The sequence below is a fragment of the Pseudorasbora parva genome, chromosome 12 (genome assembly GCF_024679245.1).
Source record: "Pseudorasbora parva isolate DD20220531a chromosome 12, ASM2467924v1, whole genome shotgun sequence".
Lineage (NCBI taxonomy): Eukaryota > Metazoa > Chordata > Actinopteri > Cypriniformes > Gobionidae > Pseudorasbora > Pseudorasbora parva.
In genome coordinates this window covers 27092681-27112871 of record NC_090183.1, presented here as the reverse complement: position 1 = coordinate 27112871, position 20191 = coordinate 27092681, and the positions used below count along the sequence as shown (strand labels likewise).

Below are 20191 nucleotides of genomic sequence, written 5' to 3'. Positions count from 1 at the left end.
CTCAAAACATTTTATGAAATGATCTAAATAAAGAAACGAAACGAAATATAACTACTTTGACATCAAAAACAAAGTAGGCTAGTTATTATACCACCACAAAGGCCTTTTTGGACGAGCTGAGGCAGCTGATAGATTAGCCTACTGCTCGCAACGGCGCTCAAAAAAAAACCGAAACGGGCTACACAATCTAAAAAAAAGAAAGAAAAGAAAGTACATGCAGGTTGTCTTATAGCCTACCTTACACTTCAGCAAAATTAATATAAATCCGATCTTCAATTCCCGCAGTATATGCTCATTTAACGGAGTTCACATCAAAGCAAAAGATTCTAGCATTTTATTCTGCAGCCCATTTCAAATTCAAAGATCGCAATATGAGAGAGAGCGACCTAAGCACTGGTAAGGTCATTTAGTCTCATTAATTTATATTGAAGATGATTGTGTTTTGTGTGACTTATTTTAAAGTTTCATTTACGGCCATATGCGTTGGCTTGCTTTACTCATTTGCAGCGATGTTGCAGTAGCACCGTTATCTATCTGACTACAACATAACATGCTCTCACACATTTATTTTTTAATTATTTGCCAGGAGTAAAATTTACACATGTGGTTTAAACAACCAGATACATTTACATTTGTCCGGTTTAGTTTGAAATGCTTTCATGCACCTTCTGAATTGGTTTGTTTGAGTGATCGGAATTAAATACGTCTCGAAAGACTCTCGGAAGGCATTAGGCCTACTCCTGGTCATTTCGCAATCAGATAGATAGGCCTACCTGGTCAGAGAAAACGAATGAAGGAACCAGTTGTAAAAAGGCCATAACTCTAGCAGCTGCACTGAAGAGACGGACTCTTTAACCCTGCGCGAGCCATATCTTGACAGTGGCGCAAGCTATCATGGTCTCATGTTGTTTCCAACAGCACATCTCATTGTTCATTTTAATTATTAAAATAAATATAAAACGAAGGAGAAGCCTAAAAAAATGGGTGTAAAAAAGTCGGGACCGTCAGGCTCGGGCATAAATGCAATAAAGTGTGTTGCCAAAAACAGTTGTCATTTCTATTTTGAGGCGGCAGGGGTGTTGTCGGCAACTGCTGAATGTAACTTATAAAGTAACTTGTAATCTAACTTAGTTACTTTTAAAATCAAGTAATCTGTGAAGTAACTAAGTTACTTTTTAAAGGAGTAATCAGTAATCAGTAACTTCAAAGTAACTTTTTTTTCAAAGTAACTGTGGCAACACTGGTGGGATCATATATATCCAGCTGGTTGTTATCACAGAATAAATCCCTTCAGAGTGATGCACAACCCCTCCGCAACCCTGTCAGGAATTATTCTTGCGATAAAAAACAGCTGGATGTACATTATCCCTTACATATACACTCCAGGGATGTTAAAGGTTTTCTATAATGCCACTTTTTACAAGATGTAAACTAAGTCTCTGATTTTTATAGCATATTAAAATTGTCACTTTTTGAGGGTGAGCAAAAATGCTGATTTTGTGAGTGTCATATTAAATGCAAATGAGATACTGCTCCCAGCCCCCTTTCAAGAAGAGGGCGGAGCTTCAAGCGATCATGTTAGCAGCTCCGATTACCTCATGCAAACGCACACTGAAAATGTCAAAACTGTTCAGCCTTTTATGTTTAAACCAGAGTCGGACAATGATGGAGAGACTCAAGAAGTGACAACATAGAATGCAACAGGACCTTTCTGAATGATAAGTTGATTTATGTAGTTGATGTGGAGTTTTTTCAAGCCATTGATTAGCATATTCTGTTATGATAATATATAAATCACTCGTATGGGAACTGTTGTAAGATACCTTCAGAGTCAGAGAATACATGCTGCATGAAGGTATAGTTTAGTAAAACTAAACGCTATTACTTCCGCCGGAGAAGGTTAAAACCTGGCGCGATCATATATATATATATATTGAACCCAAAATTGGTGCCTGTGCGTGGATTAGTCAAATGAGGCCATTGTTTTGACCTTCTCCGGAGGAAGTAATGGCATTGGGAATACTGGATGAGATTCGTCTGATATTAGGCAAAAAAAATACCATAAATACTGTTCGTTTCTCACAGAACCCTATCGTTTCGTGTCTTAAGACATCAATGTGTCACCACAAGCCACAGGGTTTAATATGAATTTGTTTGTCTGTGTGTTTTTAACTCTCATAGAAATGCACTCCATTGACATGCATCATACGAGAAACGGTTGGAGTTAAAAATCTTCATTTGTATTTTACTAAAGAAACAAACACACCTACATATTGGATGCCCTGAGGGTAAGCAGATAAAAATCACATTCTCATTAACTAAAACAAACATATGGTCACACATTCTTATTTCACTAACTAAAGTGAAATCATAATCAGCTGGCCCTTTAATAAAAATGATCAAATTATGACTATAAAATGCTCCCAAATAAAGTTGTTTTATTTTCATATTTTTTATTTAAAGAGACCCTTATGTTCCGTTGAATTTTGGGCATCAAGTTAGTACCCATTCACTGTAGTTTCCATGGTGGGTAGTGAGCGTGCTAGTACACTAACCTGTATGAGCTCATTAATGCGATGCAAGTCATCATCAGCTCCAGCTCTTTTCTTTGGGATGAGCCCTTCCTGCAGTGTGGTCAGACGGCTGTACACGTCATGCTCCAGGTTAGACTGTGATTAAACACGAAAGGAATTCATTAAACTGTTGCATTAACTGCCTCAGGAACAGGCTGTTAGAATAATATATTTCATGTATTTATATGACATATTCAACATAATACAACTCATTAAGCCTCTGTAGACTTATGGCAGAAGTAAAACCATCAGCTGCAGAACCCACCAGCTGTAGCAGCTGTGCAGCACACAGGTGCACTTTCCAGCCCTGAGCACGACATGCTACTCCTCGCTGATTGGCCATGTCCTGAAGGCTCCCTTTCTTCTCCTCTGTCGAGAAAGTACCAAGATGACTTCTCATATTACATGACCAGATTCAATACTATAACAGGGTATATGCAGGAATCCTGAAGTGAATTTCAAGACCTTTTTAAGACTTTTTAAAGACCTTCTAAAATATTTTAAGACCTCATCGCACTTTAAGTTCTAATCGGCAACAAACCTTTAATAAACAGTTGTAGTCGAATGTAGACTTAAAATCTCAATCGTAGGCCAATTTTGTATCGTTTAACTGACAATGTGTAACTGCATATGAAAATTAATACTACAAGCTCTACAATGGCTTCCAGTTTTATGGTTTTTAGTCCCAACAATGAAACTATTCGTTCTGGCATCTTTGAAGCGTGTTGACAACACACCGAGCAGAACATTGTCAGTAGGGACGCACCGAAATCACAATTCTTGGCTGAAACCAAAAAAAAGAAGAAACCAAAGTCGAAAATCGAAAAATAAAATTCAAACTAAAATGTTTTCGACCTAACTTATGTGTACATTAAATAATAATTTGTACATGCCTACTGGCCTGCAGAAAGGGACAGAAATTTAATAAAGTAATCTAATGTAAAATAACTGCATATTTAACTGTTTAAATGAAAGATTAATCCTTATTAAACTTACAAAAGCTATTCAATCAAGAGCATTGTTTAATGTCAAACTAAATATAAGGACATCACTCAGGCAGCAGTAAAGGCTACTGCGCCTTTAAGACCTGATGCAGGGATATGCTCGTCTTTCTCAACTGTGCATACTATACAATTCACTTAAGGCATATTCAGACTATGTCTGCTAGGATACTCATCAAGATGGACATGTTGACATACTTCTTGTGTGAGTTTGTCCGTTTAAGCGCAAGACGTGAAAGAGAACTCAATATTTGCGCGCTCTCGGATGATGCACAGCGTCAGATCTCACAGAGCGTGCGAGTCTCACAGCGCGTCTTCACGCGAGTGATGACGGAGAAAACGACTGGTCATTTGTGCACATACGGCAGCACTCGCATGCATTGAACAAAGTTTAAAAAGAGGTGAAACAGTTTGGTAGGTGAAGCGAGTTTACCCGCCACAACTCAAAATCAGCCGCATTTGGCTGGTGGCGGTGCTAATTTCCATCCCTGGCGCGCGCGCTCCGAGCCGATCTCAGACTGAGCGCCCCGTTGTTTTTTAATACTTATGGGGATGAAATTAAATATATTCATGAATACTTTTTGGAGTCAAACTCTTTTGACAAAGCTTGAACAAAATACTATCAAAATTTAAGACTTTATAAAGCCGTGATAAGACTTTTTAATACTTTATAAGGGTCTTAATTTTCCCAAAATTGATTTATCACCTTTTAATACTTTTCAAGACCCCGCGGATACCCTGTATAAACATTATCCGATGACTCAAAAAAACAAGAAAACAACTGCACACCAAAATAAATATAAAAAAAACTGAATAAACAGAAAGATGTTTAAAAGGTGCCTACCTTTGACTTTGATGTCACTGTACCTCTGGAAGTGGTGATAGGCAGCTTTCCATGGGTTCCGGTAATGGCGTAGAAGAGTGAGGGGAGGTCTGGGACGGACTGGCACATAGCGAACACCGTCCTCATCTACATTAATCATAAATATTACAATTGAGCAAGAGTACACATTTTGTGGGGTATTACAAATTTACACTGCTAAATTATATTATTAGAAAAAGGGAAAAAGCAATAAATAAAACAACCAAGAGAGACCAAATACAATTAAGATCAGGAGATCTCAGCAAATAAGTGGTATGCTTATTCCCAGTTTCAAAGAATCACACAGTGTCCTAATGGATAAGTACACGATCAAATTCATAAACATTTTACTATTTTAACCTTTTTATTAAACATGCATTAATACTGACTTAAAAAAATTCAGAAAATAGACTTGTTTGTTCACACTGAGTGAAATTCAAATCACACTAGACTCTTTTATCATTAAATAAAGCACAAAAACACTACCTAAGATTATCATTGTCATAGTTCATAGTTTTTTCTAGCCATGATGTCACCGAAACCATTTCTAAAATAGAATCATCTGCTCTATGGCTGCGGCACTTTTGTCTTTTTGGCAGGATAATAGTTTTACACATTCTGTATTAATATTTATTAGAAAAATTATGTTTACTTAAAATATATTTATCACACCTTATTTAATATTGGGTGCAATTAATCAAAATTGATAATGTGAATAATTTTTTTTAGCAAAAGGATTAAAGGAATAGTTAAAAACAAACATTTTGTCAATTTACTCACCCTCATTTTGTTCTTCTTTATTGTGTGGAACAGAAAAGATATTTTAAAGAATATCAGTAACTAAAACAGTTGCTGGTCCTCATTGACTTCCTTAGTATGAAAAACAATACTACTGAAGTCAATGGGTATCAGACACCGTTAGGTTAGTGACATTCTTTAAAATACCTTCTTTTATGTTCATCAGAAGACAGAAACTCAGGTTTGATAAAACATGAGCACGAGTAAGTGATGCCAAAATGTTAATTTTTGTGTGAACTATCTTGTTAACTGTTGAGTGTAGTTTTAAAGGTCCCATGGCATGGATTTTTATTATTATTTTATAATGTTTCCTGAGGTGTACTTCTATTGTTAGTATAGTTTTTACATCAAAAAATGTCAATTTAGAAATAAAAGGCATTTTTCTATACTGATATTAGCACTCTGGCTGGAATGCTCTGTTTCAAGGGCGTGTATGCTGTGAGTCTTCAGTGAAAACAACATCTTTGCATTTGAAATTAGATTATGTGGCAGAGGGGGCGTGGTTTAGTCAGGCGCGAGCAGCAGCTGCAGCCTGCAGCACTGCCAGTCGAGAAACACACAGAGCTGGGGAAAGATTCATCAACATGAATACAGTAAGAGCTTCTGTTAAAGGAACATGCCAACTTTTTGGGACTTTGGTTATTAAGTGTATCCCCCAGAGTTAGATAAGTCCATATATATATCATTCTCATCTCCGTGCATCCCATAGCTCAGTCTGACACGCACTCCCGCTAGCCTAGCTTAGCACAAAGACTGGAGGTATATGGCTTCAGCTAGCCTAAACTGCTCAAAAAGTGACAAAATAACGCCAACATTTTCCTATTTACATGTTGCAATGTGTATAGTCACAGCGTGTACAAATAACAAGGTTACATGAGACACAGCTATCTTATAAACATATACATACTGTGGACTATATTCTCAGAAGGCGCAGCACTGCTCCACTTCTGCGGAGTGATTTGCTCGCAGCTCATGAGAAGCCTCGCGGTGTTCCTTCCGTAAACAAAACCAGCGTGACTGTAGCTAGTGACAAACGTGACTGTTGATCATGGCTGATTTTGAGGAATTGTCAGAGGGGGGATACACTTAAGCCAAAGTCCCAAAAAGTTGGCGTGTTCCTTTAACAGTGTCATTCAAACAGCAGTTTGGAAAAGTGTGCACTGCAGATACGTGATTGACAGATCCGAACATTATAAGGAGTGTTCTTTGATCGCTCTGTAGGTTAATCATATAAATAACATAAATAATAAGATGTATCATGCTACAAACAGAAACAACGTGAAGTTTTAGTCACTGGCTTGATTCAATGATGTATCAAGACAGCCAGCGGCAGGACTGACAGTATTAAACTATTTAGAAAGAAAGTCAGTGTGAACTTGAATGATTAGGTACACATCAGAGATCCCTGTTACTCACTGTTTGTGGCGGTGCTATCAAATACATATGGTAAAAGCCTGTGCTGCTGACATCGCGATTGATAAACTGAAGCCATTCTCTACTAATTCCCTTGGTGGGCAAAGCAGAGGAATGGGAGGTAACCGTTTCTGTTATGACGTCATAACAGGAGAATTCAAGATCAGCTTGTCTGGGCTATAATTTTCTCAAAGGCAGAGAAAGACATCCAGAACTCAGTTTACACTGATCAAAATTTCTAGCCACTTGGGGACAATATTTAGGCTTGGAGAACTCATATTAATGTTGAAAAACCTCATAAAATGAAAATGTCATGCCATGGACCTTTAATCCTTTTGACGTTTCTGACAATTTATGACCAAAAGTGACAGATTTTACGGTCACATCTTCACCTTTCCAAAAGGGCAGATGTACAAATGCATCCCAGTAATCAGCTTCAGCAGCTACTGAAGCATTAGATATCCATGGATGTGTGTATGTTTATATAAAAGCTCACCAACATATTCTCTAGGTGGAGACTCATGCCTTTCAGGTCTGTTTCCTGGAGCTCGGCTGCTAGCTCTCTCTTCGTCTGTGCTGTTGGTCTCCATCATCTCCGTCTCCTCAGTGGAGATCACATGCTGCTGTTTGCGAGGTTTCTTCCTTGGAGAGGCCCCAGGCAGGAGGTCTCCAGGTTGAGAAGATATGGCCAGGGTGGAGGCCTGGGAGGAGAGGGATGGAGCCGGACCCATCGAAGAAGGACCTAAGGGCACTGTGATCAAGAGAATTCATGAATGCATGAAGTGCACAAACTCCATCTTTAAAATTTCATTGGACTAGTGTGTTATTGGAAGCCATTGTAAAAAAGACGAGGTGACCAAACATCACTTGGATTAGACGTAGAATTGTTTGTAGTGATTATATAGTGAATGTACAGTGCAAGCATTTCACTCAAAAAGTACACAAAAAGGAAAACGGTAAAATGTATTACATTTAAAATTAATTATTTATTAAAATTAAAGTCTTAAATTAATTCCCCCCCTCCACGACATAAGTCCTAAATAGTTTAACAAAAGTCTTATATTTTGATTCCTGTTTTAGGCCCTAAATTAAAGACCTCTTAAAAAAAGTTAGTGTGATTTTTAAAGTTCAAAAAAGGGCTATGATTTCAATAAATAAATAGTGCATTTATGCTAATGGACTGTTTATGATCTACGGTTGATAAATTGTGACTTTATGGCATTTGTATTGTAATATGATTGTTTAAGAGTGCATATTTGTATCTTCCCCATGTTTGAATGAGCAGCTGGAAGTAGTATTTCTAAATAAGAGTCCTGGTGTTTTCAGCCTTGTTTATAATTAAAATTCCAGTTTTTTTTCTGGTTATTACTGGTATTTCAGTTACAAAATAAACTTTCTCTTGCATTCATTTAAATGGTTAGAATATGCATAATTCCTTAATTATTAAATACAAGCAGTTTGAATCAGTTTTAAAAACTTTTGTTTTCAAATTATTTAAATGCTCTTTTTTCTTGTAAAGGCCTTCTCATATCCCTTTATTAAGGATAAACAAATTTTTTAATACTTTTTATTTTATTTCAACTAAAGTTCTTTATGCACTCCTAAATTTGTCAAATTAGGAGCACGTGCTCTTTGGGAAAAAAAGCAAGCATCAAGCGCTAATAGGTGAACTCTCATTTTGACAAGCACACCTACCAGCTTGTGAAGTTTCTATTGGCTCCATTTCCTGTTTTACTTTAACGTCTGGAAGGGTGGAGGTCAGGGCAGCAGTGCTGCTGGCCGCTGGCTGGGTGGGAGAGGCCACTGCATTGGCCATGGAGGCAGACACAGGGGGAGTGACAGCCATGGCTGCGGGCAGGGCTGAAAGAACGGCAGTGGGCTGAGAAGGAGGTGTCGGAGCTGGTGGAGCCAGAAGGGTGGGAATGGCTTGTGAATGATGTTGAGCAGGAGTGGACAGTTTCTGCTGTTCAACTCCGTGACTCGGAAGAGCCTCCACAGTTGCCATGACTGGAGACGCCATAGCAACATGAATATCAGATTTGGGCTTCACTCTAATTACAGAAAGATTAGAACAACATTAAACATTCAGATCTTTTTGCATAAAACCAGTTTTAGACAATGAGATTACATGCATGAAACTGTTAACAGGGTTCCCACATTTTTCAACACGATTTTTCCAGCAGAAATTATAAGTATTACTTTTTTTTTTTTTTAAATCACACCCAAATTCTTGTAATTTCCAGCAGAAATAACGGCAGAGTGTTAGCCTGACAAGCCAGACCCACATCAAGATGTTTGGTCTGGAAACTCACCATTGACAGCTCAACCCGAGAGGCGGGATAAACGGTTGTCTTTCAAACTCCCTCTGCACGCGATAGGATAGTGCTAAAACCAACCAGAGCAACGTGAAGCGGAGCTCGTTGATAGATTAAATATTCGCTGTATCCGGTCTGCAAAACTCCGAACACATCTTCCTTTGTTAGGAATGACTTCAGTGTTGTCACGATACCAAAATTATGACTTTGACACGATACCAGAATAAAATACCTCGATACTAATACTAAATCAATACCACGGTTAAAAAATAATAATAATAAAAATATATATATGAATAATATGACAACAACTTATTATTCATCATTTTATTTTATTTTTTACAAAAAATTCACTTTGCCAGCAAGTTCCTGGCCTGGTTTTCGCCCATTCCCACCTCCTATTGCTATAATAATGGCCAGTGTGAACATCATTACAGAGATCACATTACCAAGCATGTTATCACTAACCTTTCACTTCTGAACAGGTTGGGATGATCTTATTTCATGATACGAGTAATTTAATATTTTTTTTAAATGTAATTTTTTAATTATACTATAGATTTTTTAATTGTATCTTTGATTTTAAAAAATAAGCAAAAAATTCATATTACAAAAAATATGGCAAAAACAGTGCTTTATTTTCAGCTACATTAGGTCTATTTAACAGTAGCAAGGCAAGAAAGAAATGAATAATTAAATATTATACTCTATAATTTAACTATACACTGATTCTTAATAAATACATTTTAGTTATTTAGCAAAGCATGTGGTGGTTTTCTATTTTTCATTGTTTGATTAACATTAATCACACAGAATATTAGGTCTGGCTTAAGACCTGCACGGATCTTACTCTCACTGAGGAAAACTTTATCCAAAATTAACCTTAACATGTTTCTTCAAAATAAAAGATTAAATTCAGATTTATCGGCTGAATTTCTGATTGAAAAATGTTTCTGCAGCAGCAATTATTCACAGCACTTTGCACCATCTACTGCTGAAGTCTTCTATGAGCATTTTGATATGACGGGAGACACAAGACAGATTACTTCGAAACAATCTGACACCCATCTCCACATACATACATACATACATACATACATACATACACACTATATATATATATATATATATATATATATATATATATATATATATATATATATATATATATATATATATACACACACACTATATATACACACTGTACACACTGGCAATATATATATTCCTCATTAGTGTCTGCGCGGATCAGTCGAATGAGGCATCTACATGATATATACGCATCTATGATCACACCAATTTGACCTTACCAGACAGAAGCAATAGCGGATGGGAACACTAGATGAGATTTGTCTGCATACAAGGTAAAACAAATAACCTAAATACTGTTTCGGTTTCTCACAAAAACAAATCGGTTAGTGTCTTAAGACAGTGGTTCTCAAACCTGTCCTGGGGACCCCTCACCACTGCACATTTTGCATGTCTCCCTCATCAGACACACCCAATTCAAATCTTAGAGTCTCTACTAATGAGCTGATGATTTGAATCTTGTGTGTTTGATGAGGGAGACATGCAAAATGTGTACTGGTTGGGGGTCCCCAGGACAGGTTTGAGAACCACTGTCTTAAGACATCAATGTGTCGTCACGAGCAGCACGGTTTTTGTGCATGTTGTCCAAGCATGTTTTTACTCTCTAGAGTTGTTACCCATTTACATGCATTATGACTGGCAGACTGCAATGGCTGAAGTTAAAGGTCCTGTTCTTCGCGATTCCATCTTTCAAACTTTAGTTAGTGTGTAATGTTGCTGTTAGAGCATAAGATTTTTAAAAATCTTAATTTGTGTTCTACTGAAGAAACAAACACACCTACATCTTGGATGCACTGGGGGGAGCAGATAAACATTGCATTTTCATTTTTGCGTGAACTATCCCTTTAAACAACCTCGACATAGATTCAGAAACACGTTGACAAATTATAACCTACATGTTGTTTGTGTCACTAGGAACCAGGAAGTGTGTGGGGGACTGGCATGCTGCAGCCTTGGGTTTGAATCATGGTTAGAACAGTGTAAATGCAATAAAAAAAACTCCTTTCACAAACCAATTGCAAATGTTTTACTGAAAGTAATATCTATCAAATGCAATTTACTATTCATCTAATAAGATTAAATATCAAGTGAATGGCTTGTTTCCGGGCTTGTTTTGTTTGTTCCATGGATGGCTCAGATAAACAGCCCAATAAGAGAACATTAACTACTATGATTCCTTTCAATTAAACTAATGTCTTATATTAATTATATAAATAAACTAATTATTATACGTCTACAAATGAATAAAACTGATCAGAAATTAAAACCTGCTTCATGGGTTCACAGAGATTGTCGCCAGAGCTACTGGAAATCCATACCAAATTACTTGTATTTATTTTGTAAATCGAACATGTTCTGATTTACATGGATTCATTATTCAAAAAATCTATAAAATGCCAATTTTGAAAATGTGGAAAATGTTAAGATCTATTTCTCCTCCTTTAGCCTTTATATCAAACTTTAACCCTGATATATTTAGAGTGTTCAGGACTGTGGGAACCCTGTTTTAGGAGCATTGTAATTTGTCCTATTCTTATTAGGATAATAAAGTATTTTCATGCAGGGCTTACCCCGCTGGGCGAGGGGATCCCGACAGCCTAATCCCGCTATCCACTCGGCCAACGTTAGGCTCACTCGGCTGTGCTGGGATCAGACTTTTACGTACTGCCCTAAAAAAACACCCCAAAATTGGTTTCAGACTATTTTATCAACATCATCTCTGCCTTTCAAAAAAGTGAGCACATTGGATTTTGTTACTTCTCAGGATGCCATGTAAAAAAAAATAGAGGAAGTAATGTAATTTTTCAAAATTTGGATAGTTTGACTAGTATTTAGCATGCTATAAATACACATGTTATGAAAACAAAGGTGAAAGGGTTAGTTCACCCAAAAATGAAAATTCTGTCATTTATTACTTACCCTCATGTCGTTTGAGACCTTTGTTCATCTTCAGAACACAAATTAAGATATTTGTGTTGAAATCCGATGGCTCAGAAAGGCCAGTGTCTGTGTGAAACACCAATGTAATTTCTTCTCTCAAGACCCATAAAAGGTACTAAAGACTTTGTTAAAAGTCCATCTCACTACAGTGGCTCTAGAATAATTTTATGAAGCAAAGATAATTGTTTTTGTCCGCAAAAAAAATTAAATAACTTGTTTAGTGATGGGCTGATTTCAAAACAAAGCTTCGAACCGTTATGAATCAGTGTATCGAATTCATGATTCGGATCACCAAAGTCACGTGATTTCAGCAGTTTGGCGGTTTGACACGCGATCCGAATCATGAATCGATCCACTGATTCATAGCAGTTTGAAGGTTTGTTTTGAAATCGGCCCATCACTAAGTCATAATTTAGTTGTTGTTTTTTTGCACACAAAACTATTATTGTCGCTTCATAAAAGTATTGTAGAATCACTGTAGTGAGATGGACTTTGTAACGACGTCTCTAGTGCTTTTTATGGGTCTTGAGAGAGAAAATTGCATTGGTGTCAATGAAGACCTGTCACAGCCATCGTATTTCAACAAAAATATCTTCATTTGTGCTCCGAAGATGAACCGAGGTCTAACGGGTGTCGAACGACATGAGGGTAAGTCATTAATGACCAAATTTTCATTTTTGGGTGAACTAACCTTTGAAGGCTATGGAGTGAAAGTTGACTCACCCTTCGTTCACAGGTTTCTTGCGTAGGATACTAGGCCGGGGGGAGGAGACAAGTGTGGGTGCACCTGTGCCCACCCCCTGAGGATGTGTCTGCACCATTGTAGTGACAGACTGGGTGGTACTGAAAGTGCTCCCGAGTGGATTGGTTACAAAAGCAGGACTGTCAGCCAAAACAACACCTGTATAACAAAACCGATTTCATAAAATATTTGAATATTTGAGAGCAAGACAAACATTTTTACAAAAAAAAAGAAAAAGAAGTTTTGCTTAATTTTACTAGCCCTACACACACACACACACACACACACACACACACACACACACACACACACACACACACACACACACACACACACACACACACACACACACACACACACACACACACACACACACACACACACACACACACACACACACACACACACACACACACACACACACACACACACACACACACAATGCATTTTTTTATGTTTGAAAAACATTCATTATTTTTATTTCATTCAATGGTTTTATGAAACATTTAAAATATAATATTAAAAGTATGAAAAGTTCAAAAAGTTAATGCTTCCAAAAGTTCAAAAAGTTAATGCTTTTGTAAAAAGTTAAAAGCTAAAAAATATTTAATATTAATATTTTTTATGGAAACTGTGATACATTCTTAATGAACAGAACCATTATAAATGTCTTTACTGTCACTTTTGATCTATTTAAATTTATTGAAAAAATCTCAAAACCTTCATTATAAAGTCTTAAAATTGCTTGAATGTAACTCTTAACCCTTGCTTCATTTAGTATATTATCCCAGATTCCACATACTCCAGCTCACAGATCCACCTGCTCATCTTTACTCAAGTTACTTTAGTAAACGCTGCACATTTTAGTTTAGGTATAGATTTATAATATAAATATATAGTTTCATAATAATATTCAATAATATATTTTTTCATTCAGTTTCTGTATGGAAACGGAAACGTTTTGCTAAAATTACCTGGTGGTTTTGCTTCTGATTGTGGCTGTTGTGTGGCAACCGGGGCCTGCTGTACACTCTGTGTGCTGATTGGTGCAGCGGCATGAAGCCCCTGCACTCCTATTGGTGCAGGTTGAATGCCCTGAGCAGTCATAGAGGCTGGCTGGATGTTCTGAGTGCTGATCTGGGCAGATGGCAGGCCAATGCGATCTACCGTCATCAGCTGCATTGGGTTCAAGTGCACAGTGGTGGCCACACCCACACCAGCTTGAGCAGGAAGAGCTGGGCTCTGAGCTGGAGCCGTGACTGAGGAAAACAGCACAGGGTTAGAGGTCTAAGAAAAATTGGGATATTAGCACAAAGTTTCTGATTGAGCATGTGTGTAGTGTTTACCTGGGTAGGGGCGGATGGTGGAGACAGAGCTGGTGATGGGGGTGTAGGTGTGGGTCAGAGGATACGGGGATGAGTACTGTGTGGGTAAGAAGTACTGAAACTGCACTGGCACTGACGGCCTGCAGAAGAACACACATGGATAACATGATAAAAGCTTCAATTTAATGATAATTCACAGGTGTCCAATCCTGCTCCTGAAGGTCCAAATTTCTTTGTAATCCTGAAGACCTTGTTGAGGTGCATTTAATTGGGGATGGACAACAACTCTATAGGACAGTGATCCTCTGGGAGAGGACTGGACACCCCTAGATTAATTCAAGATTAACTTCCAGAAGTTTCACCTGTTATCGCTGCGGGCTTCCATATTGACAGGGTTTGGAGAGGAGCGATGACCTGAGATGGAAATCAGGTTGGTCCTTTCTCCTGGATACTCTGGCTGGATGCGTGGTGATGTGTGGGCAATGGGCTGAGGAACCACTTTAGCTGGACAGAGCAGAAACATTAAGCAAAAATTAAAATCAATGCAATCAGTCAATCAATTGGGTTTTTTCTTTAAAATAATAGTTGATAAATGTCCTCAACTATTGAATTTCAATTCTGCATCCTGTTTGCCTCACTACAACAAACATACATTAGCACGGCAGAAGTTTTAGCATTGCACTCTGTCTCTTCATAAATGTCAGTGTGAAATTGTGGATAAAAGATATCTGAATTGCTGTGAATTGATTCAGAATTGTTAAAGAAAGACTCACAACACATTGATAAACAATCTTGAATGGGTTGTGCTCACCGACAGGAATAGCAGAGGTGGTCACAGCTGTAGCATGGGAGTGAGAGGCCATTGTCATAGTGACAATAGTGCTACTGGTCATTTGGGTATGCGGTGCAGAGCCTGTTTTGGGGTATACAAAGTTTAGACAAAGTTATGAACTGCATAAAAATGTCTTCTTTGGATGAAATCTAAGGGCAAAAAAAAAGTTACATGTAGTGGTGGCAGAAGGAGCACTGTTGGTAGCCAAGATAGGAGCTACAGTGGCAGCGGCAACAGGGGTCACAGTGTTGAAGATTGGCTTCTGCAGACAGAAAAAACCCACAAAGTTCATAAGTAATAGAAAGAACGTTTGAAAACCCCTGCTTTATACAAATAACTTTAGATTCATACTGACTTGTGTGACGGTGTGAGGGGGCTGGGACTTCTGGGCTCCAATAGCTGGGTGGGAGGGAAGGGTGATGCGAGTAGCAGTGTCCCGGGGGGTTGGTGGACGCTGGATGTTGATGGCGGCTGGTGGAGGGTGAATGGTTACAGGTCTCCTAAAAAAAGGCAAATGTAAGATTATTATTGGAATAACATCGAACAATCCCATCACAACAGTTAAAGTGCTCATCTAAGAGATTTACCCATGAATCATCTCAGAGTGTGAGACAGGGGTGTTGATAACTGGCGACTGAGTTCTAGCAGCTGGGATGGGCGCCACCATGGTGGGTAGAACAGCCGTTGAGGTGGTCACCAAAGGTCGAGTCTGTGAATACAGACAGTGGGTCAATATCAAGATGTTGTTGCAGATCTATGAACTAGAGTTCTTTCTTTTCACAACTGTGTAAACTGACAGCAACAAAACTAAACATTAAGGATGTGAGGGGGGCCGTCACAACTGTCAGTGCCGCCATCAGACCAGTGCTGGGTACAGGGTTCCTACACATTTTCTATTTTAATATTCCATACTTTTCCAGATTCAAATTTTAAAACCTCTCTGTATATTTTTCAGACCATATTTAACATAAATGGTTCTTACAGCATTATGTTTGGCATATAGTACAGTCATCTGTAAATTTTCATATTTTCTCATTATTTTTCATTGGTTTTCTCAAAGTAATAACACTCATCTTCTCACTTATGATGAGAAGAAACCTAAAAATAAACTTTATAACCTGCTCTTTTACCTCTGTCATCAGTTTGATACTTTAAATATGGTTTGTTGTTGCACGATCAACAAACATCGAAGTACAGCCTGAGTGAAGTGAAGGTCAAAAGAGACTAGCTTATGGTGAAGATCAACCGTTTCACATAATACAAATGTCGTGTTTAGGGCTGGGCGACAGTGGAAAATAAGAAAATATTGTGAATATCGAATATTTAAAATTCAAGCATACTTTCCCAAAGAATGTTACCAGATAATGCAGATAGTTCAGTGCTGTACTTCCACCGTTGTCTAGCTATCACCAGACCAAGCTCAATTTAAAGTTTAAAATCGGTCTGGGGAGTCTGCTCTGTTTTTTCTACTGCACAAGAGGCATGATCAATGGGCATTATTCGAATGACTCAACCAATCAGATCACTTTCAACCAATCAGATCACAAGAGCCGTGATCAACAGGCAACGACCTATCGTTTCTCTATCTGTCATCGTGTTAAACCCACCAATAGCTTGCCAGGTGGGTAAGCCAGTCTGTGATTGGTTCCCGCAAAAGTATAACAGAAGCAGTAGAAATTAATGTACAGGTTTCCAGACTTGCAGGGTGAACTCAAATCAACGGCAGATCAGGCTGGGTTTACCCAGTCTACTTCCACCGTTCAGTAAACGTGAAGCAGAAGAGTAAAATATATACACATAGCACATAAAGAAAGAAACAGAAACATGCATGCATGAGAGAAATAAAACCGCAGCACGGGACGTGCTCACGCTGCCAGACTCTGACCTGAAGCCCGTGCACACGCCTTGCAGACAACATATGATCCAAATTCAGTTATTTTGTGGATTATTGGGTTTGTGTTTGAATGGTAAAAAATATGTAAAAACACAGTCTGGGATGTCTTTAGTGAACGTTGAGGTAACTGGTAAATTTAAGTACTTCAGAGCAGACAGTTGTGTCTAACAGTATGCGATCAGAAAGTTGTAAAGAGCCAGCACCTGAATAGGCTGATGTATAATGTGTTGCACAGCTGCAGGTTGGCTAGGGCCTGTGTTGCCTCCTCCGGCTGGTCTGAGAACAGTAGGGCCTTTAGTGCTAGACATGACAGCTGCAGCAGCAGCGCCTGAAACCCCAAACACAGTTCATGTCAAACAAACAAACAAACAAACCAGAAAATTCACCTTCATCACGGAGGTGAAATGTGCCATTTCTAGCATACACCAGCAGTGCAACTAGGTAATATACATGAGAGTTGTTTGCCATGCAACATGTAAAGCATTTATCAAGTCAATGTTAACCATAAATAGTAATATTTAGAAAGTGCAGGACCAATAAGAGCAAAACTACAAACCGATTTCAAAAAAGTTGGGACACTGTACAAATTGTGAATAAAAAAGAAACGCAATAATTAACAAATCTCATGAAATTATATTTTATTCACAATAGAATATAGATAACATATCAAATGTTGAAAGCAAGAAATTTTGAAATGTCATGCCAAATAAAACATACAAGAATGCTACTGTAATGGAAATCACAACATAGGCTCAGTAGGAATACTTCCAGAAAACATTGCCGGTGAACACAATCCACCGTGCCGTTTGCCGTTAACGGCTAAAACTCTATAGCTCAAAAAATAAGCCATATTTAAACATGATCCAGAAGCTGGGCCAAGGCTAATTTAAAATAGACTTTGGCAAATTGGAAAAAATGTCTGCGGTCAGACGAATCATATTTTTTTTGGGGGGGGGGGGGGGGGGGGGGGGACGCCATGCCATCCGGACTAAAGAGGACACAGCCATGATGTTGAAATTGATGCAGTATGTGGTCTGGCATTATCATGTAAATGCAAGGTCTTCCCTGAAAGAGACGACGTTTGGATGGGAGCATATGTTGTTCTAGAACTTGGATATACCTTTCAGCATTGGTGGTGCCTTTCCAGATGTGTAAGCTGCCCATGCCACACACACTCATGCAACCCCAAGTTCTAGAACAACATATAATCCCATCCAAACATCATCTCTTACAGGGAAGACCTTGCATTTTCCAACATGCTAATTTCAGACCACATACTGCATCAATTACAACATCATGGCTTTGTAGAAGAAGGATTCGGGTACTGAAATGGCCAGGCTACAGTCCAGATATTTCACCCATAGAAAACATTTGGCGCATTAAAAAGAGGAAGATGTGACAAAGAAGACCAAAGACAGTTGAGCAACTAAAAGTCTGTATCAGAAGAATGGGACAAAATTCCTATTCCTAAGCAACTCGTCTCCTCAGGCCCCAGACGTTTGCAGACTGTTATAAAAAGAAGAGGGGATCCCACACAGTGGTAAACATTGCCTTGTCCTAACTTTTTTGGAATGTGTAGCTCTCATGAAATTCAAAATGAGCCAATATTTGGCATAACATTTCAAAATGTCTCAGTTTAAAAATTCGATATGTCATCTATGTTGTATTCAAAATAAAATATTGAAATTTGAAACTTCCACATCATTGCATTCTGTTTCTATTCACAATCTGTACAGTGTCCCAACTTTTTTGGGACTGGGTTTGTAATAGCCAAATATCAAAATCCTGTTTGGCCCAACAAGTCATTATTAGGTAGAGCTAGTGTGAATAGCAATTGCCAACAAGGCACGCCATTTGGACTTGGTGTAAATAGACACTCTATATTTTATATTTAATAATTGTATTTTAAATAATAATATAATAAACACATTTTGCTAATTGTAGTAATTGCATTTATTTATCCTTTTATAAATAATTGAGCAAAATAATACAAATAAATGTGCAAATAAATGTTGAAAACCTTGAATGGTAAACAACCAACAAGTATTTCCAAAGTCAACCAGCATCAGCAGTAACATTTAGTAGCGTTGTGATGACACAGCTCCCGAGACGATACACGAGAACAAGACTAGACAATATTATAACACTATTTTTATTAAATATTCAGTGACGAAATGTATGACTGGAAAATTTGTCATGATGTCATAAAATGAAAAACATAGCAGGTGCATTTTGAAATGTTTTAACTAATCATCTTGTAATGAATGCCATTTAAGTTCTACTTTCTGAGTATGAATTATCATATGCATTAACACACAGAAGAATATAATGCAAGCACTGTAAAATGTTTTGCCACAAACAACTTCATCATGCTGACCATTCATCATTCACCTTGACGAGAAATGTTGTCACATTTTAATACCGCAAAATCTCGTGGCACAAGCTTGTCACACTTCTACCATTTAGTCAACAAGCTGTGCGCATGCCTACTTCACCTTTAGCCCTGCAAGACTTCAGTGAACATTTGTTAAATGAGCAAGTGCCATTTCTTAAATAACCAAGACATGAAATGGATAGTTCACCCAAAAATTAAAATGCTGTCACTTACTCACCTTTATGTTGTTCCAAACCTGTATGAATTACTTACTTCTGTGGAACACAAAAGATGATATTTTGAAGAAAGTTGGAAGCCAAACATTTTTGCTTCCCACTGATTACCATTTTCAACCATAGACTAGAGCTGCACGATTTTATATAAATTGAGAATCACTTTTTTTTTTTTTTACTTCAAATAGAGATCACTGTTCTCCCATAATTCTGAACAGACAACTACACAAAAAAAAACATGTAACTTACTGGAGTTTCTGACTAATTGTTAACTGCTGTAGTCTATTTATTTTTTAATTATTATATTATTATTTTTAATTATTCAACTATTTTAAAAAAATATGGTTTGATATTACTCTATTTTTAATTGCTGGATGAATCAGTTTTTAAACGAATATCTTCAAATGATGATACCATTACAAATCTTTATTTGACAGTCACTTGTTGCCAACTACTGGTATAACAATGTAACGGATACAATCTTAATTTAAAGCACCAAGTTTCTTTCAAAAGGTGATTTTATTGTTTTGATCGGTACCGTAGACATCCCTGTTTATATCTGAACTATAAACTTTTATTCCAGTACTTCTGTGATAATTAGTACATTTGTAATTTAAATGATGATACTGTGCATAGGGCTGGGCGATATGGAGCAAAAAATATATCTCGATATACAATATATATCTCGATATCTTAACAGGAAAAATAACCCCCCAAAAACTACAGCAAACACAAATATGCCAAATACCACAAAATCTTTTTTTTTATTATTGAAGTGCAAAGAGGTCAGTTCATGAAG

At 37.6% G+C, this 20191-nt stretch overlaps 1 protein-coding gene across 2 annotated transcripts in view; it reads right to left on the bottom strand.

Annotated features, from left to right (window-relative positions):
• The window catches only part of sap130a (Sin3A-associated protein a), a 30830-nt gene that overhangs the window by 3472 nt on the left and 7167 nt on the right, over positions 1-20191 (bottom strand). For both annotated transcript variants that reach the window (XM_067459625.1, XM_067459624.1), the window contains exons 6-20: positions 16989-17113; positions 15479-15600; positions 15247-15391; positions 15063-15153; positions 14871-14972; positions 14422-14563; positions 14081-14199; positions 13709-13993; positions 12716-12893; positions 11623-11721; positions 8343-8698; positions 7144-7398; positions 4419-4544; positions 2839-2942; positions 2556-2669 (exon numbers count right to left, since the gene is read on the bottom strand). In XM_067459625.1, the coding sequence (XP_067315726.1) occupies positions 2556-2669; positions 2839-2942; positions 4419-4544; positions 7144-7398; positions 8343-8698; positions 11623-11721; positions 12716-12893; positions 13709-13993; positions 14081-14199; positions 14422-14563; positions 14871-14972; positions 15063-15153; positions 15247-15391; positions 15479-15600; positions 16989-17113 (2363 nt within the window). The remainder of the gene's footprint in view (positions 1-2555; positions 2670-2838; positions 2943-4418; positions 4545-7143; positions 7399-8342; positions 8699-11622; positions 11722-12715; positions 12894-13708; positions 13994-14080; positions 14200-14421; positions 14564-14870; positions 14973-15062; positions 15154-15246; positions 15392-15478; positions 15601-16988; positions 17114-20191) is intronic.